Genomic DNA, 23656 nt, shown 5'->3' on the forward strand with positions numbered 1-23656 from the left:
GCCGGTGCCGGGGCGATGGCGGGGCCGGGGCCGGTGCTGGCGGCGGCCGCGGGGCTGTGGGCTCGGGGGGCGGCGGGCGCCGAGGTGGCGGCGGCGCGTCCCGGGGCGCTGGAGGAGGAGATCGTGTCCGAGAAGGCGGCGGAGGAGAGTCACCGCCAGGACAGCGCCAACCTGCTGGTTTTCATCCTGCTGCTCACCCTCACCATCCTCACCATCTGGCTCTTCAAGCACCGCCGCGCTCGCTTCCTCCACGAGACCGGGCTGGCCATGATCTACGGTGAGCGGTGCCCTCCTCACGCGTGCAGCCCGCGCTCCCTTCCCGGGACACCGGGCGGAGCTGCCCCGAGCGCCGGGAGCGCATCCTGGCCGGTGCCGGCTCTGCGCGGGGCTGGCTATGGGGCTGGGCTGGCTATGGGGCTGGGCTGGCTGCGGGGCCGGCGAGCACGAGTGGGACCAGCACAGCATCGTTCTCCCGGCCAGTGGGATCCCTCCCGTTCTCCCCTGGCGGCTCCCCCAGGGCTGGTTTGGGGCTGTGCGGGGACACGACACATCCTCTGTGGGTGCAGCGGTGCCACCGGCACTGCCCCGTGCTGCTGAGTCTTATCTGGGTGGTGCTGGAGGGAGGGTTGGTTGTTTTCCAAACCTGAGATATGGAGGGCTCTCAAAGGCTGAGTTACTCCCAAGTCTCTGGCAGGGAGGAATTAGTTGGGTTTTTCCAGACGGCCTCGCAGGGTGAAGCTGGCAGGGTCATGGGCTCTCACGTCACCAAGCGCTGGCAGGTCACACTCACCTGCCCCAGGGTTGAGAGTGGGGACTTGGGGCAGCACACAGCAGCTGTTGTTGCACTGGTCAGGAGCCTTACATCCCGGGATGGTTGGGGCTCTGAGTAACCTGGTCCAGTGGAAGGTGTCCCTCCCCACAGGGTGTTTGGAGCTGGATGATCATCAAGGTCCCCTTGTGACCCAAACCATTCTGTGAAGCCACATGCTGTGTTTCCAACATGTGTTTAGAGCATCCAGATTTCCAGAAGCTGCCCAAGAAGAGCAGAGAGGCCATTTGGGGGATTCTTCCATGTTTGCCACGCTCAGGGGCTTGCAGAGGCAGCAGCCTTCTGTCCTGCTGCCTGGGGACCTGTGTGCCCAACCTTTAGAGTCCCTCCTGTTGTGACAGTACCTCTTGGAGAGAAACCCTGTGTATATCCCACGGGAAGCAGAGCAAGGCTGGGGGTCAGTGCAGTGGGGCTGTAGACATTTGGGTTTTAATGTGATTTCCTGATGTGACATGGCCTTGTGAAGAGGCCTGAACCAGGGTATGACAGGGCCATGCATGGCTGTCCCTGGATTGTCTGGCATCACTTTGAGTCAACCAAAGCAGGACTGGGAGGTGTGCTGGGGAATGATTAACGTGGCCATGGGTCTGTATCTAGGGATGATTTGTTGAATTTAGGGTTGAGAAGGCATCTCCTGCTGCGTGCTGTAGTTAGTGTCTGTCCTCTGTGTGGCCCTTGCTGCCTGGGGGTGATGTGTGACCACACAGAGCCAGACGTGGCTGAATCTCCCACCCAGCAGAAAGCTTTGATCCAAAGGCTGTGACTTGACCTCTTTGGGCCACTGGCTTTTGTGATCCCAAGTTTCAGTTAATTGGAAGTGTCCTTCCAAATGAAGGGGTGGAGGCACTTGTGTCATTGCAAAGGCACGAAATCCTGTTTTGCTTTTCCAGGGGCACAAAATCCTGCTCTGCTTTACCAGGGACACAAAATACTGCTCGGCTTTTCCAGGGGCAGAGAATACTGCTCTGCTTTTTCACATTCCTTCCAGCCACTGCTCAGGGGGGTTCAGGTGTTTCTGGCCTCCTGTCCAGGGTGGGGATGGTCACCTCCTGTGGGAGGACATGATTCCAGCATGGAAGGTCTTCTCTCTCTTGCTGCCCCAGAGCTTTCACTTTCTATTCCTTTCATGCTTTCACACTTGCCCTTAACCATGTTCTTCTTCTCCTGGACATTTCTGCCTCATGATTATCCTTTCTCCCTGATGTACCTGAATGCTCACTTTACTCTCAGAGCACTGCCTGGGTTGTTTCAGTCTCCTGCTGATCCATAAAATGCACCTTTTCTGTCTGCTCTTCTGCAGACTGTGCTTAGGGAACTGCTGGTGAAATCAGTAATGTCACCTGTCTGATCATGCAGAAAATCCCAAGTTTTCCTCTGTGTCAAGGCTTTTGGCATTGCTTCTCAGGTAGTGGCAGGTGTCATAGGAAAAGGGATGTAATTCCCAAGGAGTGGTGACATGCTGTTGTTTTACTGTGACAACTTGAAATCTGCAGGGAATAAGGGATGTATCCCTGTCCCTGGCTCCCTGTGATGCTTTTAGCCCCAAGGAAGTTCACTGAAAATGTGGGAGGGGCTGCAAAACAGACCCTGAAATCTGAACAAGAGGAGCAATTTGCAAAAGCTTGTCTTTTTCTGTTTAAAAAGCCCAACAACAACTAAGCCAAAACTTTCTCATATATCTCTTTTGGCAAAACACATCAGTTTCTTTGTTGTCTTTGGTTTTACTGGGAGTTATAAGCTCTTGCTCCGGGTGGATTTCTGTCATGCACATCGCACTGTCAGCTTAGAGCTGATGTTCAGGAGCTGGACACTGGCTGGAGTAATTTCAGTGATAGACAATAGGTGCTTAGTAGCCCTTAAGCTTCATTTCAGTGTTTAAAATGAGGTTCCCACATCTGAGGTGCTCAGCATTTAGGATGATTAATTGAACAATTTTGTTTCAGTTCTTCTCAGAGTCTGATGGTGGATGTGCAGGAGCTTCTCTAAAAGTTTAGTTTCCTTGTGCTTGTTCCCACTTGACCTGTGAATCGTGTGTGTCTAAACTGCTTGCTGTCAGGATGTCTTCAGCTGTTACATTTTTCTTCCCTTTTGGTGTCCAGATTAATGCTCCCCTGGGGATCCTGTCTGCTTCCATTGTTGTTAAGTGCTGGGGTTGGTAATATATTAGTCTTCATTTAAAACATTACCTCGGAAATGTTCAACAGCACCTTAAAAAAAAAACCCCATGGGCTTTTGTTCTTTTTAATGAAGTCAGGAGAAATGCAATGAAAATAATCTCTTGCACTTTGCATAAAAGAACTCAATTAATTTGCTGGCTTTGCCTTCAGCTTCTCAACTCCTTGCAGCTTTCAGCTGGCAGCCTCCTCAGTGCTGTGTTCCCTGTGCTCAGCTCAGCTCCCTCCCAGGGCTCAGTTTTGCGAAGCTCCTGGCAGCAGGAGCGTGTCGATACTGGCCCACAGGCTGCTGCTGGGGCAGCCCTGAGAGTGCCAGGAGAGTCTGAACCATTTCCTGAGAGCCTCTCAGAACCAGGAGCACCCACAGGGTCCCCTGGGCTGGCTCCAGGTGTCCTGAGCTCAGGACTGGGCTGGAGCCTGGAAAACCATGTCAGGTTTGTGCCAGGTGCCTCCTGTGAGCATCGTTGGGTAGGGAGGGTTGGTCAGACCCACCATGGGGCAGGAGGGGCTGCTGGTGGGGCCATTTAATGTTGGTGGGATAATTGGTGTGCAGCAGAGCAGCAGGATGCTTTCCCTGCAGGTAACTCTGCCAGTGTCTCTGTGTCAGGGTCACCTCAGTGCCCAGGAGCAATTTGTGCATTTGTGTATTTGCACGTGGGTGTCTGTCCCCAGTGGCAGCCTCCCAGACAGCCTGTTCCTGAGCAAAACAAAAAGAATGATCTGGGCACTCCCAAACAGGGGTCTTTGGCAGATGTTGTAGGTTTATCTGTCCCTTTTCCTTTCCTCTATTCCTGGCCAGAGTGGGAATTTGGCCCTGTCTGGAGCTTGGCTGGCACACGGGGCCAGGAGCAGGTGCCTGGGTAAGGAGATGGCAGAGGAGCAGGGGTGCTATCAGATGTAGCACTGCTTTGGGACAGGGATTAAGGGTGGAGGGGCAGTGACTCAGGATCCCTTCTGACTTCACAGCAGGGACTCCTGTCTGTCCCTCCTTCCTCCTCTGGGGTCTCTCCTCTCATGATGTTTAGCCTGGGTGTTGAAGGGGTTACTGAGTGGGTTTCCTTCCATCTCAGCAAGGGCAGGCAGCTGCTGGTTTCTGGTTTCTGCATGAATCTCTGAAATAATTGTTTTTCTTTTAAGGAAAAAACTTTTAAAAAGTCACTCCAGGTTTGTGGAGTGGAACACTGCAGCAGTTCTCAAGGGCTGCAAAGCATGGTGCACCTTAATAGCCATCAGCAGATGTAAATAACCCTTTAAAACTCCTTTTGACCCAGTGAAGGGTTTTTGTTGTTTCCCCTGGTATCTCTAGGATTGTCATCTGCTGGGTGAAAGGAAAATGGGGTGTTCTGTCCCACTACTGTGGTGCCTTGCAGCCACTGCCACATGCTCCTGTGAATACATGCTGTGGCATCATGATGTACTGACACACTTGCTTTCATTCTATACTTTTATTTCTGGAGCACTGGAAGATCACAGGAGCAGAGACTGACAGAAAAAGTAATCTAAAGAATTAATTTTGGTGTCCCCTGTAAGTGATGGTGGTGTAAAAGCAGCCCTCAGCTGCTCTGCACAGTGTGATGGGCCCTGACCTCTCCTTGCTGGAGCTGGCGGTGCCCAGAGGGAGCTGTTCTGTGGCTCTTGGGGTGATCAGGGCAGGATAAAGTCCAGAGTGGTGAGCACTTGGTTGATGGTGCATGGCTTAAAAGCACCTGTAGCCTTTCAGCTCACCTGTGCTGCAAAGTGCTGTATTAGAGCAGGGTTTGGGCTGCCCAGTCCCTGAGCTGAGCTGTTGTAGGTCAGCAGTGGTGACTCTGTGTGCAGCCACCTCCTGTGCCTGTGCTCATGGCCTGGGTGTGTGCTCTGGTGGCCCTGCTGTGTGTGGCACCCCCGAGATGGGAGGTGGGGGCTTTTCTTTTCACCATCAGGAAAATGGCAAATCTTATCCTGGAAAAACTCTGGCCAAGGGAGGAGAAGTCCAAAAGTGTGTGGCTGATCAGGAGCTGGCTGCAGGAGGTGCTGAACGAGCTGTGGCCCCACAGTGTCCTGCCCAGGCTCTGCTCTGAGAGTGGTGGCACAGGAAGAGTTGGGTGTTCCTGCCAGGGCTGTGCCCTGCCTGTAGGAGAGCAGAGCAAGGCTTTAATTAAGGCAGCAATCAGGAGCAGGAGTGTCCTGGGAGGCAAATGGAGAAGCCTTCAGAGCGCTGCGGTCTGGGTTCAGTTCCCACGTGGCTGAAAGCTTTTCATAAATGTGTGGTTCAGGGATGGGGTTGGGATCCAGGATTTCTGTGGCAGCTCAGGGCCGCCTCAATCAAGGAGTTTCCAAACCCTTTTGTGCTGAAGGCTACGTGGAAAGGTGTCTTGTGGGACACCCCTCTTCCCCAGCCTGCAGATGTCAAAACACTCTGCCAGGAGAGCACTCAACACACTTGAATCTGGATTTGAGACCTTAGACAACAAAAGAAAAATGCTTTATAAATTGCTGACTTGCAAATTAACCCCAAAATGCCCTTTCTTAGCTGACCTGGAGGCAGACTTGCCTCATGGGGCTGCCCTGGGGCTGCTGTTTGTGGTGCAAAGCTGAAGTTTGCAGGGGCAAGGAGTAGATCTGGATGGTCGACCTGGATTGGGAAACAGTTTTATGTGTTTATATTTCTAAATGTGGTTTAATAAAGACACAGGGAGGGCTGGGACGAGGCTGCATGGTGCTGCAGCCTCAGAGTGATCAGGGTGGTTGCTGGGTATCATCTTTAATCTCTGCCAAAATGAAGGGTTTAATGGATCAATGTCAGGTTTCAATGTGTGCAAGGGGCACAGTTTGGGCGCATGTGAGCAGCGCCTGGCCCAGCAGTGTGAGCTGCTTACCTTAAAAAACCCAAAGTGCCCTCAATGTTGGCTTCCCTGGAGTGATGCTCTGACTGCTGGGTGGTTCAAATCCTTCAGGACTTGTCCATGGCTGTGTTAGGAACTCCCCATGAGCACGGAGCATTCGCCTGGCACACAGGGACGAGGATGGTTCAATTCAATTATTGGGTTGTGGTTGTGCTCAGCAGCTGAGCAGGGATCAGGATCCTGGTGCTGCATCCATGCTCAGAGAGGGATCATCACTCTGGGGTGTGCTGTGGTTTGTCTGACAGAGCTGTGTCCCTCCCAGGTGTCCTGGTCGGCGTGGTCCTGCGCTACGGCATCCACGTCCCCAGCGACGTCAACAACGTCACCCTGAGCTGCCAGGTGCAGAGCAGCCCTGCCACGCTGCTGGTCAATGTCAGTGGCAAGTTCTATGAGTACACCCTGAAGGGGGAGATCAGTGCCCAGGAGCTCAACAATGTCCAGGATAACGAGATGCTGAGGAAGGTAAGGGAGGAGTGACTGGGCAGGTGCTTCCCACGCCCTCCATGGGGACGGGTCCTGCATCTGCTACATTAAATGTTTTTATTTTGGTTTTTTAACTTGTGGTTGTGATGAGCAGTAATTTATGTGTTGAGCACAATGTAATGAAACTCTAGTTTTAGCTTATCTTCATTTAAGCTCTGGGATTTGTCTTCAGAAGATCCGAGACCCAACAGGTTTCACATGGTGGGAGTACAGGGTTTCCTCCATATATTACTTTCTTGTGTTTTGTCTTGCAAAATTTTAACAAATCATTCTACTGTTGGTTGGTTTTTTTTTTCTTTCTTAACAGGTGACTTTTGATCCTGAAGTATTCTTCAACATTTTGCTTCCCCCCATTATATTTTATGCAGGCTACAGCTTGAAAAGGGTACGTGCCTTTATAGTGCTGATGTTTTTAGTTCCTCTGCCTCCAGAGAATTTTTAATACTTGCGAATGCTTTAATGCTTGCTCAGCAGGCTGAGGCTGTGGGGGTGGGTATGGTTTTACCCAGCAAATGTGGGATTGTGGGAAGCAGAGCTGAGAGTGCCCCTGTCATTCTTGTCTGCCCCTCTGCCCTGGGAAGGGTCAGTGACTTCAGCTCTTCCCAGCAGGGGTTTTTGGGGTCAGCCAGGCCATTTCAGCCATCCCAGCTTTCCAAGCACATGAGAGTGTGGGAAGGTTTTAGAAAGCAGCAGCTCTCTGAAATGCTGACTTGGAAGGAGAGGGGAATGATGCAGTTTAGCTTGCGGGAGAGGGAAGGAGGAATGCTGCTGGGTTAGGAAATCAGTTCCCAGGACTTGGAATGGCACCTTATTAAACACTCAGCTATGAGAACATGGCACATCCATGTTTATTAATGCTGCATTAACTCCTGGTCTGGCATGGGCTGTGCTGGGCACCCTGTGCCTGTCCAGCTCATGGTGTCTGAGCTGGGTCCAAGTTGCTGTGGACACTGTGGGTGCCTGTGCAGGCTTGAAACAAATTGTTAGCAAAATATAATTCAGTTTTTGATTTTTTTTTTCTCCTGCTAGAGGCACTTCTTCAGAAACTTGGGATCCATCCTGGCATATGCTTTCCTTGGCACTGCCATTTCCTGCCTGGTGATTGGGTGAGTAGATGGAGCTGGTCTGGTTCTTCCACAGGGCTTTCAGCTGTGCTTGGGAGAAGTGCTCTAAGCCTGGAGCTGAAGCTGCTAATCCCAGCCCTGAAAGGTCACACAGGCTCTGCTACTGCTGCTCTGCAGCAGCAAATCATACTATTTACTGTGCAAACTTGTGCTGCGTGGGCAGGGTGGTTGCTGTCTAATCGTGAAGTGCTCTCTCAGCATCTGAGCATCCCATGAGAACAGTTGTTCATGGCAAGGAAAGTTTCACACTTCAGAGAAAATTGTCTTGATAAATCAGCAACTTCAAATTATTGGAAGCATAAGGCCTCCTAAACCTGAGGCACAAGAGTGGAGGGCAGGATTATAGAGATGGGTGTCTAGTGAGCACAGATGTGTTTCAAATTGTTTATCCCTCAGTGCAGAGGCTGCTGGATGGTTCCCACTCAGGACAGTAGCCCACAGACTGACACAGGGTGTTCTCCACTGGAGTCCAGTGGATTCAAGCAAACTCAGCATCTGCATTATCTGCTCCTCACTGAAAGTTTTGGGCATTTCAGAGTCAGTCCAAAGTGACTTCACTGAACTGTGTTAATGTGCAGCACTGCAAAGTGATAAGCCTGGCTGCTGCTTTTCTTTAGGCATGTTGTGCTCCTGGAGGAGTTCTGGTCCCAGTTCCCTCCTGGCACCACGTTTGTGCTCCAGTTCAGAGGGTGCTTTGGTGTGTGTGGTCCAGCATTCACCTCCAAGATCACTGCCCTGGGGTTTCACCAGGCTCTGTGCATCCCATGCAGTTCTTTGGTGTTCTGGCATTTGGATGGCTTTAATCTGGTAAATGCAGGGAAAGCAAGGCCAGGTGAATGTTGTTTTAGTGTAACTGCCTCTTGTGCTCCCCAGCTCCGTGGTGTACGGCTGCGTGGCGCTGATGAAAGTCACCGGGCAGCTCGGGGGCGATTTCTACTTCACTGACTGCCTCCTGTTTGGGGCCATCGTGTCAGCCACTGACCCAGGTGGGTTAAAAGCTTTACCTGCATTTTGGGCTGGTTTGATTTGTGGAGCAGAGGGGAAGAAAGTCTGAAACCCTTGCAAGTTCCCTCCCTCTGAATTTTGGACCTTAATTTATTTGTGACATTCTTTGAGGTCAGATTTGTCTCTGTGCTTTTTAATTTTCTTCAGTATGTGCAATACAGTTTCCAAACCTCTGCTTTCCTGAATCCTTATTTGTAGTAAAGTCCTAGGCAACCTCTCTCTTGATTTTACTGGGGTTTGGCATTGTGTCTCTGCCACCCTGTGCCAGCAGCTGTTGCAGAACAAGATGTGTAATGTGAGGAAGGTTCAGTTGATAGTTTTAGTTAGTTTAGCTATTTTCTCTTGCTTCCAGTTTGGTTGGATTTTGACAGGGGCTAATCTAATTGAAATTAGATTAATGAGACACCTTAATGAGCAGTACTGAGGAGTAGTGACACCTTGGTTTACTGATGCACTTTATAAATCAAAACTGTGAAAAACATGCCTTGTCCAAATAATTGAAGTTAGTTCATGATAGCTGGTATGTGGTAGCTGTTCATTTGCATGCTCTCATTTCATGTAAAAACACAGGGCCACAAAAATGGCTCTGTTTGCTCCTGCCCTTTGCTGAGCAGGGCTGGAAATCTTCTAATGCTGAGAAATGCTGCAGACGAGCTGTCAGTGTCATGTCCCTTCTTTGGGCTTGAAGATTTCACAGGTAGAAATGGAGCATTTCCCTGTGCAGAAATGGGTTAAACTCCCCTCAGTGTGCCCTGAGTGCTGTTTGAAGAGACTCACAGAAGTTGTTTGGAATTGGCTCAGCCCTCAGCCTGAACTGTGCCCGATGCACCATGTGTTACATCCTGCTTGCTTTGGATGTTGTGATGTTTCTGTGAGGCTGATATGCAAAATCTGCTGCTTTCCATTATCTTCTTGGGGCTGTTGGATCACAGAAGAGCTTGAGGGAACTTTGATCTCTGCCATGAATCACAGAAACCCCCACATGGGGTTTGAGCTGATGCCTGACTATTTCCAGTCAGATCTGAAATGTTGTGTGTCTGTGCTGGCACTTAGAATGTGTTGAATCCAAGGATTTCTCTGAGAGTATCAGGAATGGAAAGGACAAGCAGTCATCATCCTGGACAAGCCTGGTCCTTCTGGCCTTCTGCAGGTGCAGGAGGGCTCTCCCTGGTGCTCTGAGCTGAGAGCATCCCTACAGCTGGGTGGCTTGTGCCAGCCTGGTACTGTGGCCCAGCCCATGAGCTCAGACCCTGGGAAGCTCAGAGCAGAGTTTGTTTGTGTCTGCCTGCAAAAGATTCAATAGGCAAAGATGTGTTTTAGTGAAAGGAGGAGGGAAATGATGAATCAAATCCAAATCTGAAAGAGCAGAAGGAAGACTGTCCAAGAGAGCACGAGGGTTTAGCTGGCAGCATCGCAGCAGTGGCACAGATGTGCAGGAAGGCAGCTTTCTAAAAGGGACATTTAGTCTTTGATTACATCAAAATAACAGCACCTTTTTGAATGTCTATTTTTCTATTTTTCTATTTGTCAGTGACTGTCCTTGCCATATTCCACGAGCTGCAGGTGGATGTGGAGCTCTATGCCCTCCTCTTTGGTGAAAGTGTCCTCAACGATGCCGTTGCCATCGTGCTGTCCTCGTAAGTGTCCCCTGCTTTTATTTACAGTTGTTACCTGTGTTACATGTCAGCAGCTGGGGGGAGCCTCTTGGCCTTGCCCCTGTAAGATAGGAACATGGGTGTTTGCAAGAGCATCTAAGTGTCCCAAAAAGCTGTGGTGACATCCTGATGCATGTCCTCATTGCTTACCACTGCTTGGGATTCCACATTGCCCTTACAACTTCCCCCTGCGTGATGGATAAGTTTGTTTTGCTTTTGTGGGAAGTTTTTATATCCCTCTGAAACAGGAAAAGCACCAAGTCTCCTTTTCAGCCACAAGATCCCACTGAAACCCCTTGCTGATGGCTTTGCTCCTGCCTGCATTGCTTCCCACCTGCAAACCCCTCTTTTGTTTGGGTGGAAATAGCTGGTGAAGCAGCTGTTTCCTTTCTCTCCCCACTTTAAGGAGTTAATGTTCTTACAGCTGGAGTTAATGCCCTTGCCTGAACACATGGGAAACTTGCTGCCTTTCTAAGGAATGTTTTATAATCTTTAATATTTTATGTCCTTTACATGCAGGACATATTTTATCTGCATTTTCACTGTGTTGTCATCACGGCAATTTGCTCAGTAATATATAATACCTGCAATGGTGACAGCTTAACATATAGCTGAGACTAATGGAGAAAATATTTCTGGAATACTTGTCACTCCAGTGTGCTGCTTGTGTGGGTTTCACTGGAGGCAGCAGTACCACACTGAGCTGTGTGTTGTATTTACTGAATCGAGTGTTTCTGTTGGGGTTTCTGGAACTCTTTGTGTTGCTCACTCTGGCTTTTCTGCTGGATGTGTCACTGCTGGTGTGAGAGCAAACGCTGCACAGCCAGATTGTGTTTCAGAAGTGGTCATGAGAGAGGAGGGGATGGGGTCTTTCAGCCTGTGCTGGCAAAAGGAACTCATTATCTTCCCCATGGCAGGTTCTGGGTGGGAGTGGGTGGATTCAGCTTCAGAGGAATGGAATTCCTGGTGGATCTCGGCAGGGATTTGCCTCTTGCTCTGCTTCAGTGCCAGCTCTGGAGCTGTTGCTCTGATTTCCTGCTTTCCTCTCTCCACGAGCTGAGCTCAGGCCACCCCCTCCCCAGAACAGGATAATCTGCACCAAGGCAGCAGCTCTGGGTTCACTCAGCAGTTCTTTTATTTTGCCCCAGCACTGCAGGCAGGGGAGGATGTGGAGCTGGGCTCTTCAGGGGCTTTGCCCAGTCTGGGTGCCCCAAGGCTCCTCTCCTGCTTTGAGCCCTGGGGAAATGTTTGTTCTGTGCTTAAGGAGCAGGATCTGTGCCTTTCTGTTCCTGTCTTGGCCTGGGGTGGCTTGGCAGCAGGAGCTTGTTGCAGGATGAAGAGGAACCCAGAACTGAAAGCTGGTGGGCAGTGAGGTGCCAGAGCTGCAGTTTGGGAGCAGAGGGGTAAATGCAGCTGCAGGATCCCAACCTGCTTCTTCCAAAGGGAGGATTTGCAGGGATTAAACACCACAGGAAGCCCCATGGGCAGCAAAAGGGGAAATAAAGGGCAGCTGGAAATAGAACCTTAATGGCAATGCAAAAACAAAACCAGAAGGAGAACTGTAACAGGTTAAAATGTAAAACCAATGTTCAAGGAGTTGGTTATGGAGGGGAAGTGAAACCAGTCTGGATTAAAAAAAAAAAAAACCTAACCTGAAAACCCAGAATAAAAGCATGTTGGTGAATGAGGAGTATAAGATGGAATTGATGAAAGGAATTAAAGCACAGAGAAATCTGCAGCTTGCAGTGTAAAAGGCAATGCAGAAAAATGAGCTATATTAAAAGCAGGGAAGTTCAGCAAGGGAAGTTACCTGTGTTGGAAAGGGGAGGTTTGTAATTTCTGTTGCAGAAAAATGTTGGTGTATAGTTAGGGGAGAAAGCTGCAAGATGTGTGTGCAGGGCAGTGAGTGTCTGTTCTCAGCAGTTTTAACAGCAAATGTTTAAAGTTCACATCCAGGAGTTTTACCAGAGTGAGCCCAGGGATTGCTAACTAGGAAGTTAATGTTTCCCAGAAGTTTACAGCAAGGAAAGTCATGTAAGGAGTTGATAAATGGGATTTAGGAGCTGGATTAGGGTCCCCCTGTATCTCAGCCTTTCCAGGTAGAACAGTGACTAATGCAAGGCTCAGCTCATCAGGAGTTAGGAGGGAGCAGACTGAGGGCACTGCAGACCTGTTTGCCATCTCACCACCAAGGTCTGTTGAGCTCTGGTGGATGCAGGGAATGGTGCTGCTGCTGTGCATGGCACTGTCTGCCTTGGCTGCCCTGTGGTATTGCACTTTGGAGCTCAGAGCAGTGCAGACTAAATGCAGAGCATGTTAAATGTGGCAGAACAGGAGCAGTTACAGCTCTCCAGGGATGTTCACAGCAGCTGCCTCGCTGGAGAAATGGAGATTTCCCACTTGAATGCTTCGTGGTCCCACAGCACCTGGCATTACAGAGAGCTGGTGCCAACCCCCCCAGATACCACCATGAACACTACATGTCACACAGGGCATGGGCTTTGGTCCCCTGCTCTCCAATGTCCAGGATAACTGCACATCCAGCCTGGGGGTGGCTGATCCCAAGCTCCCCAGGACAGGGAGGGTGTGCAGCCCCTGCACGCTGTGATCCCAGGGGATTGCAGGGTGTTGTGCCTCCCTGGCTGCTCAGGCTCGGTGTTTGCAGCAGCTGTAGCACTTTGCAAGGCTTGTGTGGCACCGTGAGGTGCCTCTCCCTCCAGACTGAGCAGATTTGTTCTTGTGCTTTCCCTCCTCCTGCAGCTCGATAGTTGCCTATCAGCCAGCGGGTGACAACAGCCACACGTTTGATGTCACAGCCATGTTCAAGTCCATCGGGATCTTCCTGGGGATATTCAGTGGATCTTTTGCAATGGGAGCAGCTACTGGAGTTGTGACAGCTTTAATATCCTTTTCACTGTTTGGTTTTTTTCCCCAAGTGTTTGCATAACAGCTTATTTATTTTTTGCTGGACTGCACTTCACCCAGATGTTTAATTTGTTTTTCCTAAATTAATGAATGACGGTGCCATAGCCTTTTTAGGGGCAGACTGTGTAGCTGTGATGCACAATTGGAATGTGATGTGCTCTTAGCCTGCAGTGTCTCTCCAAATTGTCCTTAACCAGCTGCAACGTCACCAAGTTCACCAAACTTCGGGAGTTCCCCTTGCTGGAGACTGGCTTGTTCTTCCTCATGTCCTGGAGCACGTTCCTGCTGGCTGAGGCGTGTGGCTTTACAGGCAAGCTCCAGCACAGCCCTGCCCCTGCCATGGACATCTGCAGGGATAATGGGGCCACTGAGTTGTGCTTCCCTCAGTATTGATTGCAGCCAGGGCTCTCCCTCTGCCTGCAGAAGTTCAGTGATTCTGGGTTCTGGGGTTACCTCATTGAGTTCCCTCCAGGCCTGGGGTGCAGCTCAGCTCCCTTTTCCTGACCAGGACTCTAATGTGATGCTCTGCTCCCCAGGTGTGGTGGCTGTGCTTTTCTGTGGGATCACACAGGCCCATTATACCTATAACAACTTATCCACAGAGTCACAACACAGAACTAAGCAGGTGAGAACTCCTCAGACCCCTTCAGCCTCTCTGAATTTCAAATTCAATTTTTTTTTCCTTCCCTCTAGCCAGAATTAGGTGCATCTGTCTTCTTACATCTGCATTTCACTAGGGTTGCTTCTGCAGAAGCATTTATTGCATGATGGATGGGCTAACATGCTTTTCTTGTTAAATCTATATTATGTCTAACTAATTTTTAATTTGTTTTTCTCTTTCAGTTGTTTGAGCTTCTGAATTTCTTGGCAGAAAACTTCATCTTCTCCTACATGGGTCTTGCACTGTTCACCTTCCAGAACCATGTCTTCAACCCTACCTTTGTGGTGGGAGCCTTTGTATCCTTTGGAGCCCAATTTATAAGACAGAAAGAAAGGGAGAGGTGCCTCATTCCCAATTTCTGTTTTTCTTTCAAATGAGTGGGTTTGGTTTTTTTTCAGTCAGTCTAGCTTTATTTTTAAAAGGGGATTTCTGCCATGTAGTGATGCCTTTGCTGGTTATTTTAAGAAGATGGAGATTCTTTTTCCAGCTTTTCTGTTGGGTTTTTTTTCCCTCTGTCTTCTCTCCTCTTGTGGGCATCAGAATCAGCTGCTGCAGGGACTCATCATTCAGTGTGACTGTGATGCCAGTGCCAGGCTTTGTCATGTGCCACCAGGAGGGGCTTTGCCAAGGGGGGCTGCCTGGTTTAGCCATTTATTTCCTCTTTTCCCTGCTGGTGCACTTGGTTAACCCTGAAAAAAAGCCTTTTTTTGGTCAAACAGCACAGTTACAGCCACAGTGGATGCCTCTGAATGATGTCATGAGAAAGGATTTCCTGTTCTGCAGGCTGATGCTAATGGGAACAAGGGCCCTGGTATGTCTCAGAAAAACAAGAATTTTCAAGGAATTTTTTTCACATCACAGGGAAGCCAGTTAGATGTGCAGAATTATTTTCACCCTTTGTCAGCACTGATGCAAGTTTATACTGGTAAACAAAACATTTTTGCCACTGCTGGTCCATGGGTTTTCAGCGGGCTCAGCTGAATTTCCCTGCTCAGCTTTTATGGGGTTGCAGTGGGGCAGAAGGGGTGGAGAGCAGAGAAATGCCATTTGGGCAGTTAGATTGAAATTTTGTGCTGTGCCTCTTCAGTGGGAACTGGCTAACTCGCTGATGAAATAGCTCATTCATGAGAGAGATCATGAAATACGTCTCTTATGCAAATTGTGATGTTCAGGAAAGAACATAAAAGCTAGAAGCATTTTCCATATTATTCAAGCCTGTGCTGAATACTGGCTCCAAGATTATTTTTGCCATCTGGGTGCTGGTATTAAAAGATACAGCTTCAAAGATAAAAAGCAATATGAAGGGGCTGGTGATTCTTGTATCTTGCAGGCTATGAAAACAGAAAGAGTATTAGATTTTTTTTTTCCTTCTCAACTGCTGCTGCTTTCATTTTGCTGAATAATCTTTGGGAATGAGACTTGGCTTAAAGCTTCAAACCCAGCTGTGAAGTGTGGCATTCTGGGGAATGTCAGAGGGGTTGTCATAGCTGTGATAACTTGAGCTTCACAGAAGACAAATAATTCTTGGGGTGCAAAATGGACCTGGCAGCAGAGAGCACACTGTGGGGAATGGTGTTTTTTCTCTCCTCTCACTTGTCTAACATGTCCTTTCATCATTACCTGTGTTTGTTTGTGCTTGTCTCTGTGTGATATTCTGAATTGCAGTCTGTGCTGTGTTTCAGTGAGGCAGTAGCCTGCTCTTCCCACAATGCTGTAACACTCAGGGCTGGATTGTTTTCTTTGCAGCCACAGCACTGGTGTTTGTGCAGCTCCCAGCTCTCTTTGGGCATAGAGACTGGCTCTGTGTGCAGGTGGGATGTGATGGGAGACACAGGAAGAGCAATTTCCTTAACATGTGCAAATACAGCTTGCTATCTTCCTAGGAAGAGCTGCCAATATTTACCCATTGTCATTTTTACTGAATTTGGGGAGAAGAAATAAGATTGGAACGAATTTGCAGCACATGATGATGTTTGCTGGTACGTTACTGCATCCTTCCTCTTGACCATGTCAGGGTGGGAGCATGAGGGAAATAAGGTATTTGGGCTAATTCCCAAGAGGTTTTTGCTTTTCCAGCCTGCTGTTAGATAATGAAGGGGTTTGTGGTGTATTCATGGTGGTTCCTTATGGTGAGAAGCTGGAAATATTCCTTATTCAACTCTAAATCTCTTATGGGCAATGTCTGGGGGGGAGGCTGGGCAGGAAGGGACTCAGTGGTCTGAGATGTAGGAATGAGTTCTGTTACTATGGGACACGAAATAACACAATGTGGGCATGCAGCTCTCTCAAGGTAAAAAGAGTTTTAATTTCTGACTCCAACATTTATAGATTTCCAAAAGTGACAGTGGATTGGAGGGTGACAGTGCCACCTCTCCAATGACACTGGACAAACCAACAATCCATCAAATTTCTCCTCCATAAAAGAATGCAAAACAATAAGTTATTTACACAAAGTGTGTGAGAAAGTTCGTTACAAAAATGGAAACATCAGAAGTTTCATCATGTTGAGATATTTGATGGTGCTGGGAGGTCGATTAGGGCGTTGTTGATGATTTTCAGGATTTGGTGGTTTTTATGAAGGTTGAGGGCCATTAGTTTGTGGATATGAGGATGATTCTTTTTTAGAAAAACTTAAAAAATCAGTGTGACAGAGCTCCTGCTGTCCTGTTTCAAGCACCTGGCACGGAGCAGGAGGAGGGTTTGCCTTTCTGGGCTCGGAAAGAGGGGTGACAAAACCATCACTGTGGTGATGTCCCAGCATGAGGGGACAGCAGGATGCAAACCCCAGGTGGGGAGCTGCCCATGGGGGTCGTGGGGAGCTGTGCTGACCCAGCTGTGTGCTGTCCCCTCCCTCAGGGCTCCGTGGGGCCATGGCCTTCGCGCTGGCCATCCGTGACACGGCCACCTACGCGCGGCAGATGATGTTCAGCACCACCCTGCTCATTGTCTTCTTCACTGTCTGGGTGTTCGGCGGGGGCACCACGGCCATGCTGTCCTGCCTCAACATCCGGTCAGTGTGGGCTGCCCTGGCTCCCCCAGCCTGCTCCCTGCTCAGGCTGCTGGGCTTGCAGGGAGCAGAGGCACATCCTGCATTGTCCTTCCCCTGATCCCTGCCCTGGTGTGCTGTGTGACTCTGTGCCTGTTCTCCCTGGTGTGCTGTGTGACTCTGTGCTTGTTGGTGTGTGACTCTGTGCTTGTTCTCCCAGCAATGGTGTGTGACTGTGTGCTTGTTGGTGTGTGACTGTGCCTGTTCTCCCTGGCCTGATGTGTGACTCTGTGCTTATTCTCCCAGCAGTGTGTGTGACTGTGCTCGTTCTCCCTCGTGTGCTGAGTGACTCTGTGCTTGTTGGTGTGTGACTCTGTGCTTGTTCTCCCTAGTGTTGTGTGTGACTCTGTGCCTGTTCTCCCTGGCATGGTGTGTGACTGTGCTTGTTCTCCCTGGTGTGTGACTGCTTGTTCTCCCTTGGGTGCTGTATAACTCTGTGCTTGTTATTCCTGGTGTTGTGTGTGACTCTGTGCCTGTTCTCTCCTCACAGGGTTGGTGTGGACGCGGATCAGGAGAACGTGGTGAGTGTGCTCTGCAGGGGTCACATCCTGACCCTGTGAATGCCCTGTCTGTGCTCTGCTTCCTTCCAGCTGCAGGAGGTTTTAGCTCCCCCTGTGAAAGAGTTTGCAGTCACAGCTTTTCTGTGCTCTCTGCTTTTCATGAGCCTTGTTTGGACTCAGCTGGAAAGAAGGGCACAGAAGCAATGCTGGGCTGTTAAGTCAGTTCTTGTTGCTGCTCCAATAGATTTGGTTTCTCCCTTGCTGGGTTTGAAATAAATTTCAAAGTGAGCATGACATGGAGGCTCTCCCTCATCCCAGTGTCCAGGGCAGTACAGGAATCATTTACTGACTCATTTTTTGTAGCATCTGCCCACCTTTTACCCATGGGTACCCTCAGCCCCTGCTTACCCCTTTTCCTCTGGGTAGTTCTGTGGCAGCCCCAGAACCACTGACCACACTGAGATCAATGCTGGAGCCCCACAGCCCTGGGAGTTTTTTCTGCCTGGTGGTTCCAGCTGTCTCATTCATGTGTCTGCAGCTGGCTGTGCTGTGGCTGTGGCTCTTCTTGGTTTCAGTGTGGATTCTGCACCTTGCAGATTCATTTTATTCAGAGCCATTTATTGGGCTGTTCACCTCCTGGAGAGAAAGCATCAAATGTGACAGGCAGCCCAGGGCCATAAATCTATAAGCCAGATTTCTATGAAATATGTAATTGTAATTCACAGTCCCCTCCAAACAGTTTTATATTTTTTTTCTCTGACTAAAAGGAAGCCTGGAGTTCCCATAACATATAATTATTTGCATGCAGCAATATCAGGCAAGATCTGATGGAGGTTGGATCTGTCAGTCACTATTAAATGTGATGTCTGGGTGCAGCTGCTGGCTCTGAGGCACTTTAAACCTTGGGGCCAGACACTGGAAGGCTCTAGCAGCAAAATGGTCACTCTGTGCTTTGTTACCACCTCCCTGAGGCAGTTGAATGCTGCTAATTGCAGCCTGTTGTGGTGTGAGCATCCTTACACACCCAGCCAAAGGCTTCTTCTCAAGAGGCAGTGGGGAAGTCTGTGTCTCTTTGTGTCCCCTGGGGATAATCCAGTGTCCTGTGGGGTCTCTTGGCCCTGATCCAGCTTGTGGCATGTTGTCCTGCCCTTCTTTACTGTTTTTCTCTCCCACAGGGTGTCCCAGAGAGTGAGAGGAGGAGCACGAAGGCTGAGAGCGCTTGGCTGTTCCGCATGTGGTACAACTTCGACCACAAGTATCCTTGGGCAGCATTGGAGTGTGCTGAGTCAGATCCCACTCCAGACACCTCTCCCTGGGACCATGAGCTCCTCCCTGTGCTGAGCCAGATCCCACTGCCAGACACCTCTCCCTGGGACCATGACCTCCTCCCTGCTTAGCAGGGAGCCAGTGTTTGTTTTCCCCTGACATTGCTGTGTTTGTGTTTGCACCTACTTGTGTCTGGGGCTGCAAGAAATGACAATTTCCACCCTCTGTCAGTGAGAAGGCAGCAGCAGTTCTGTTCAAAGCTGGGCTCTCCAAGATTGGCATCCTGGGGGTCCTTAATCCCAGGGGCAGGTGGTCAGAAGGGATGGGGGTTTTCATACTTGCAGTTCCCCTTGGTAGATCCATGCCTGTCCTCCCTTCCAGATGCTGTGCTGTGCATTAGTGGAGGAGTGATGTGAGGCTGAGGGGCACAGGATGGTGGGACAAGCAGTGCTGCTGAGCATCTTACCAGGACTGTGTCCTGCTGTCTTTGGTTGCATTCTCATTGCTCACCAGTGCAACTTCTGTGCTTCCACACATTTGTGGTTTTTTTCTTTCTGTGATTTCCTCACAATGCCAAGTCCTTCAGTGCTGCCTTCCCAGCCCTTTACTCACCAACACAGCCCCGTTCCTCTTTTTTCCTTAACCCTCTCTGTAGCTACCTAAAGCCTCTCCTGACACACAGTGGTCCCCCTCTGACCACCACTCTGCCAGGGTGCTGTGGCCCTGTTGCCCGGTGCCTGACGAGCCCACAGGCGTATGAGGTGAGTCCTTTAGTAGTCCTCTTGTAGCTATGATATTTTCTGAAAAAATCCCTTTGCTAGGATTTTTCCTCCTGAGAAGCTGAGAGGCCTCAGGAACAAAATATAAACAATAATTATCTGCTAGTGTGGAATGCAAGAGGTGCATCTGTGATTGGTCTCGTGTGGTTGCTTTTAATTAATGGCTGATCACAGTCAGCTATCTCGGACACTCTGGTCAGTCACAGGATTTTATTATCATTCCATTCCTTTCTATTCCCTTCAAGCCTTCTGATGAAATCCTTTCTTCTATTCTTTTAGTATAGTTTTAATATAATATATATATTCATTTATCAGCAAACCTAAAGTTTATTTGTAAAAGCAAATATTTTATTATCATTCCATATATTATTTATATTTTATTATCATTCCATGCCTTTTCTTTCCTTGCTAGCCTTCTGATGAAATCTTTTCTTCTGCTAGTATAGTTTTAATATATAATTTTCTTTGAATATAATGTATATGATAAAATAATAAATAAGCCTTCTGAAACATGGAGACAGATTCTCATCTCTTCCCATGTCGCGGCTGCCTGCAAAATTCTACAGCCCCTCAGCTTCTCAGGAGCAAAGATCCTAACAAAAGAATTTTTCATAAAACACATCTGTGACCCTCCTGTTTTCCCCCCAGAACCAGGAGCAGCTGAAGGACGACGACTCCGACCTCATCCTCAACGACGGCGACATCAGCCTGACCTACGGCGACTCCGCGGTCAACGCCGACTCGGTGCCGTCCGGCGGCGCCTCCCGGCGCTTCGTGGGCAACAGCTCTGAGGACGCCCTGGACAGGGAGCTGGCCTTTGGGGACCACGAGCTGGTGATCCGGGGGACACGCCTGGTGCTGCCCATGGACGATTCGGAGCCGCCCTCAAACGTCCTGGACAGCGCCAGGCACGGTCCGGCCTAAGGTCGCTCGGTTTCATTGACAGTAATATCTGCATATATGATCAAGAAGTATGTACTACCTAAAGTCTAATGCATGTCTCAAAATGTCTAAGCTGTATAAATATTATTTATATGGTGTCAAAAGAATATAAATATTCTCTGCCAAGCACTTGTAAAGGACAAGCTGCAAATTTAAGTTAAAAACTGTGTTGACTGCACTATGTAGGGTGGAACTGTTTTAGCGTCAGAGTCTTTTGCACACAGTGAGCTTCGTTAATGTGTGGTTTGATGAAGGGTTTAGTTCCCAGCGGGTGAGTAAAGGAGCTGTGACTCCCTGTTCATCCTTTGAACCTGGGAGAGGAGGGTAGGGAGTTGCTGGTGAGCAGTGGAAATTGCTTTCTAGTCTGATGAGGATTGTTGAGTTTCTTTTGGTCTCTGATCTTTGGATAGTCACGTTTGAAATATCAGCAAAAAATCTGCTCACTGACCCTCTCGCCAGGCAGTGGATGGTGATAAACTTGTTTCACTGTGGGAACCTGGAGACTTTCTGCTTCTTAGTGACCCTGTGCCCAAGCCCTGCTTTAGTGGGCTCATGGCAGACCCCGGCCAAGCTGGCAGCAAGGGCTGCGGGTGTGTGGCTGCAGGGGTGGGAGCAGGAGCGAGGGATGGTTGGTGTCTGTAGTTGTGTTCAGGAGAAGGAGGCGATCCCACAGAAACTACACCAGGCGTGCACAGATTTTAGGTCTCAGTCCATCTTTCAGCTGTGGCTCAAGCAGCTTTCCCGAACCAGCCATCAAAATCCTCTTTTGGCAACTAAATTTCACCTCTGGGAGCGGCCGCGTCGCTGCGCGGGCGAGTCCCTGTCCTGCGGTCACAGATGTAGCCAAGGTGTGCAGAGCTGCACGTGGGGCTGTGGAGCAGCACAGCCCACCTCAGACTCCAGCTTTAAGGCTGCAGGTCCACACGGTACCTCCGGGGCTCTCCAGAGGCATCCAGCTGGTACTGAAGGGGAGCCGTCCGTCCGTCTGTCCGTCCGTCCTCCCGCAGAGTCAGAAACCATTGCACTTTGTTTGGTAACTCCTTAGCATGCTGTGTGTCTGCAGTCCCCACCCGACCTTTCTCGTGTCTCTTATCATTTAATGACAAATGTTTGTGAGTTGATTTTTGGTTTTAATTTACGGTTTTTTATTTTTCAAGGAAGAGCACAGAACAATTTGCGATTTCACACTAGTGTTAAAGGATTTATTCTGTAGTTATGGGAATGGCTAAAGGTGCAGTCAAACTGCTAACCCTGACATCTTTTTTATCCTGGAAAGGGGGAATCATGGAAATTTACTGTATGTAATCTTATTGTCTATTTTATCTACAGTTTTTCTATACGAACCTTTCAGGGTTACTGGTGCACTACAGGTCCATTCTGGAGTTAACCCTCTCCAGAGGGCTTAAACAGAGGTATTTAAAATGAAACGACATAAAAGAGAGCCGGGTGAGTCGAGCACTCCCTGCTCCATTAGCTGTCTTTGGAACAAACTCTGCATCTCTCAGGATCTGACCCTGAGACCTCAGAGCACTGTCCCCACAGCTGTTTTCCCCAGCACCACCTGAGAGTTGGAGGAGACAGAAAATCCTGAAGTTTCAAGTGTATGTATAGTTGAGAAAATAAATCTACACTATTTGTTTATTTTTTTTTTCATTTTCTCAGGTCTAAGTAACATTGCCTTAAATTTATGGATGTGAAACTATAATTATTTTGGCAGTTTATCCCCAAGAAAAGACTTTCTTTTTCCTTCTGAACAAAATGTGTAAGTGTTGCCATAGGACTTCCCTAGAAGGGAGGTAATGCTCTGTTTATATTTGGATATATTTGGGGCATCTTCCTTGCACCTGTAAATGGCATCCCGCTGTTAACAAAGCTGTTGGATTAGCACTGGCCTTTGTTTCCTACTATGCAGGAATTCCATAAAGTGAGTGTGCATTTTATATGGTGTCTGTAATTTAACTTCATGTGTTTAAAAAAACAAAAAAAAAAAGAGAAAAAAAAAGTAGAAACCTGTTGATTTTAGGTTTACTGCATCACTTCTACATCCTGTTTTTTGTTCATTCTGCCTTTTTGAAGAGGTATGATAAATAACTACCTCTTGTTTTTTCCTGTATAGCCTGACTATGAATTCAATTTACAGAGTTGGAGGTGCAGGACAGTTCTGCTGCCCCGGGGCTCCCTCCCAGGCATTCCCAGCTGAGGTGCAAATTTGCTGCGAGGTGGCCACAAGCTGAAGTTTTCCCATGGCTGTGGTTGCATTCCTCTCTTCCTCTGACCCGTTGACTTCAGTAATTTATCCACTCACTGTAAACTTGTGAACACATTACCCAGAAGCCTCAGTTTTTGACACCAATAACAGTTCAGTTACATGAAAGGAAGAAAAGTTAACCAATGGTGATTTTATGGGTTACATTATGATCCATAGATAATATAATCAGGGCTGATTTGAATAGCCTTAGTCAATGAATGAATTTAGGCTTAAATTGAGTGATTTCATAAATGAATGGGATTCATCCTCAGCTGATTATTTCCTGTGCTGGGCTGCAGCAGAGCACACAGGAATGCCTGGTGTGCAGAGGCAGAGCCCTGATGCTTTGTGCTCCAGATGCAGCTGAGGGTACCCTGGAAAATCAGGGCCTGAGACCTTTGCCAAATAGATAAGAGCCCTGAGGAGGCACTTCACAGCCCCCATGAGGATTTAGAGAAGGTGCCCTTCTTCTGTAAATTGAATTTCCATGGTTTTTGCACATGAAAAAGCATTGTAGGTAAAGTTATGATTTGTACTGGTACTGTCAGTTTGTGTGGTAATGGCATTAACCCCGTAGCTGTGGTGTTTGTGCAGCTGATCTGTGATAGCTGATGATCACTATTGGACCTTCTGTTTACACTGACTAAATCCTTTACTGTTGCGTTGTACTGTGAAAGAAGGATTATGGGCCTATAAAAGATTATTATTTTTTTTTTGGAATTGTGTGTACTGTTTCATTAATTCACACGGAAATAAATCTGTAGCAAAGTGACCGCGTGCCACTTGACCTTCTGAGAGCAGTTTGTTCGTGGCCTTGGCAGCAGCCAGGGGTGCTGCACCCTGAGGACTGCAGGGTGCACCCTGAGCCTCCAGCCCAGCTCCTGGGACCCTCCTGCAGGAGCAGGGCTGGGGAGCAGAGCCATGCTGGTGCCAAAAGCTCCTCCAGGAGCAGCACATCCAGCTGGGATTGTGCTGCTCACTCCCAGCCCTGGGGCAGGGAATGACCTGCACAGAGGCAGCACCTTGGGGTGTTGGCAAAATCAAAATCCCCGAGCTTTCCCAGGCTTTTCTATCCCTGGGACTGTTGAATTTGCACTTGGGCTCCTGGCTGGTGGTTCTGCCCTCTGACTCCCA

General features: G+C 48.9%; 1 protein-coding gene across 1 annotated transcript; it reads left to right on the forward strand.

Moving 5' to 3' along the window:
- SLC9A6 (solute carrier family 9 member A6) lies at window positions 1-23294 on the forward strand. Its single transcript, XM_054289771.1, has 16 exons — window positions 1-277; window positions 6151-6350; window positions 6679-6756; window positions 7401-7477; window positions 8369-8481; window positions 10032-10137; window positions 12916-13057; window positions 13285-13390; window positions 13617-13705; window positions 13924-14037; window positions 15609-15720; window positions 16598-16751; window positions 17278-17308; window positions 18463-18542; window positions 19209-19314; window positions 19981-23294. The coding sequence occupies exons 1-16, from the start codon at window positions 16-18 to the stop codon at window positions 20254-20256; spliced, it is 2046 nt and encodes a 681-aa protein (XP_054145746.1). The 5' UTR covers window positions 1-15; the 3' UTR covers window positions 20257-23294.
- The last annotated feature ends 362 nt before the right edge of the window (window positions 23295-23656 follow it).

This window comes from Melozone crissalis, unplaced genomic scaffold, assembly GCF_028551555.1.
Source record: "Melozone crissalis strain CALT ecotype California unplaced genomic scaffold, PUWL_Pcris_2 ptg000068l_1, whole genome shotgun sequence".
In the NCBI taxonomy this organism is placed as follows: Eukaryota; Metazoa; Chordata; class Aves; order Passeriformes; family Passerellidae; genus Melozone; species Melozone crissalis.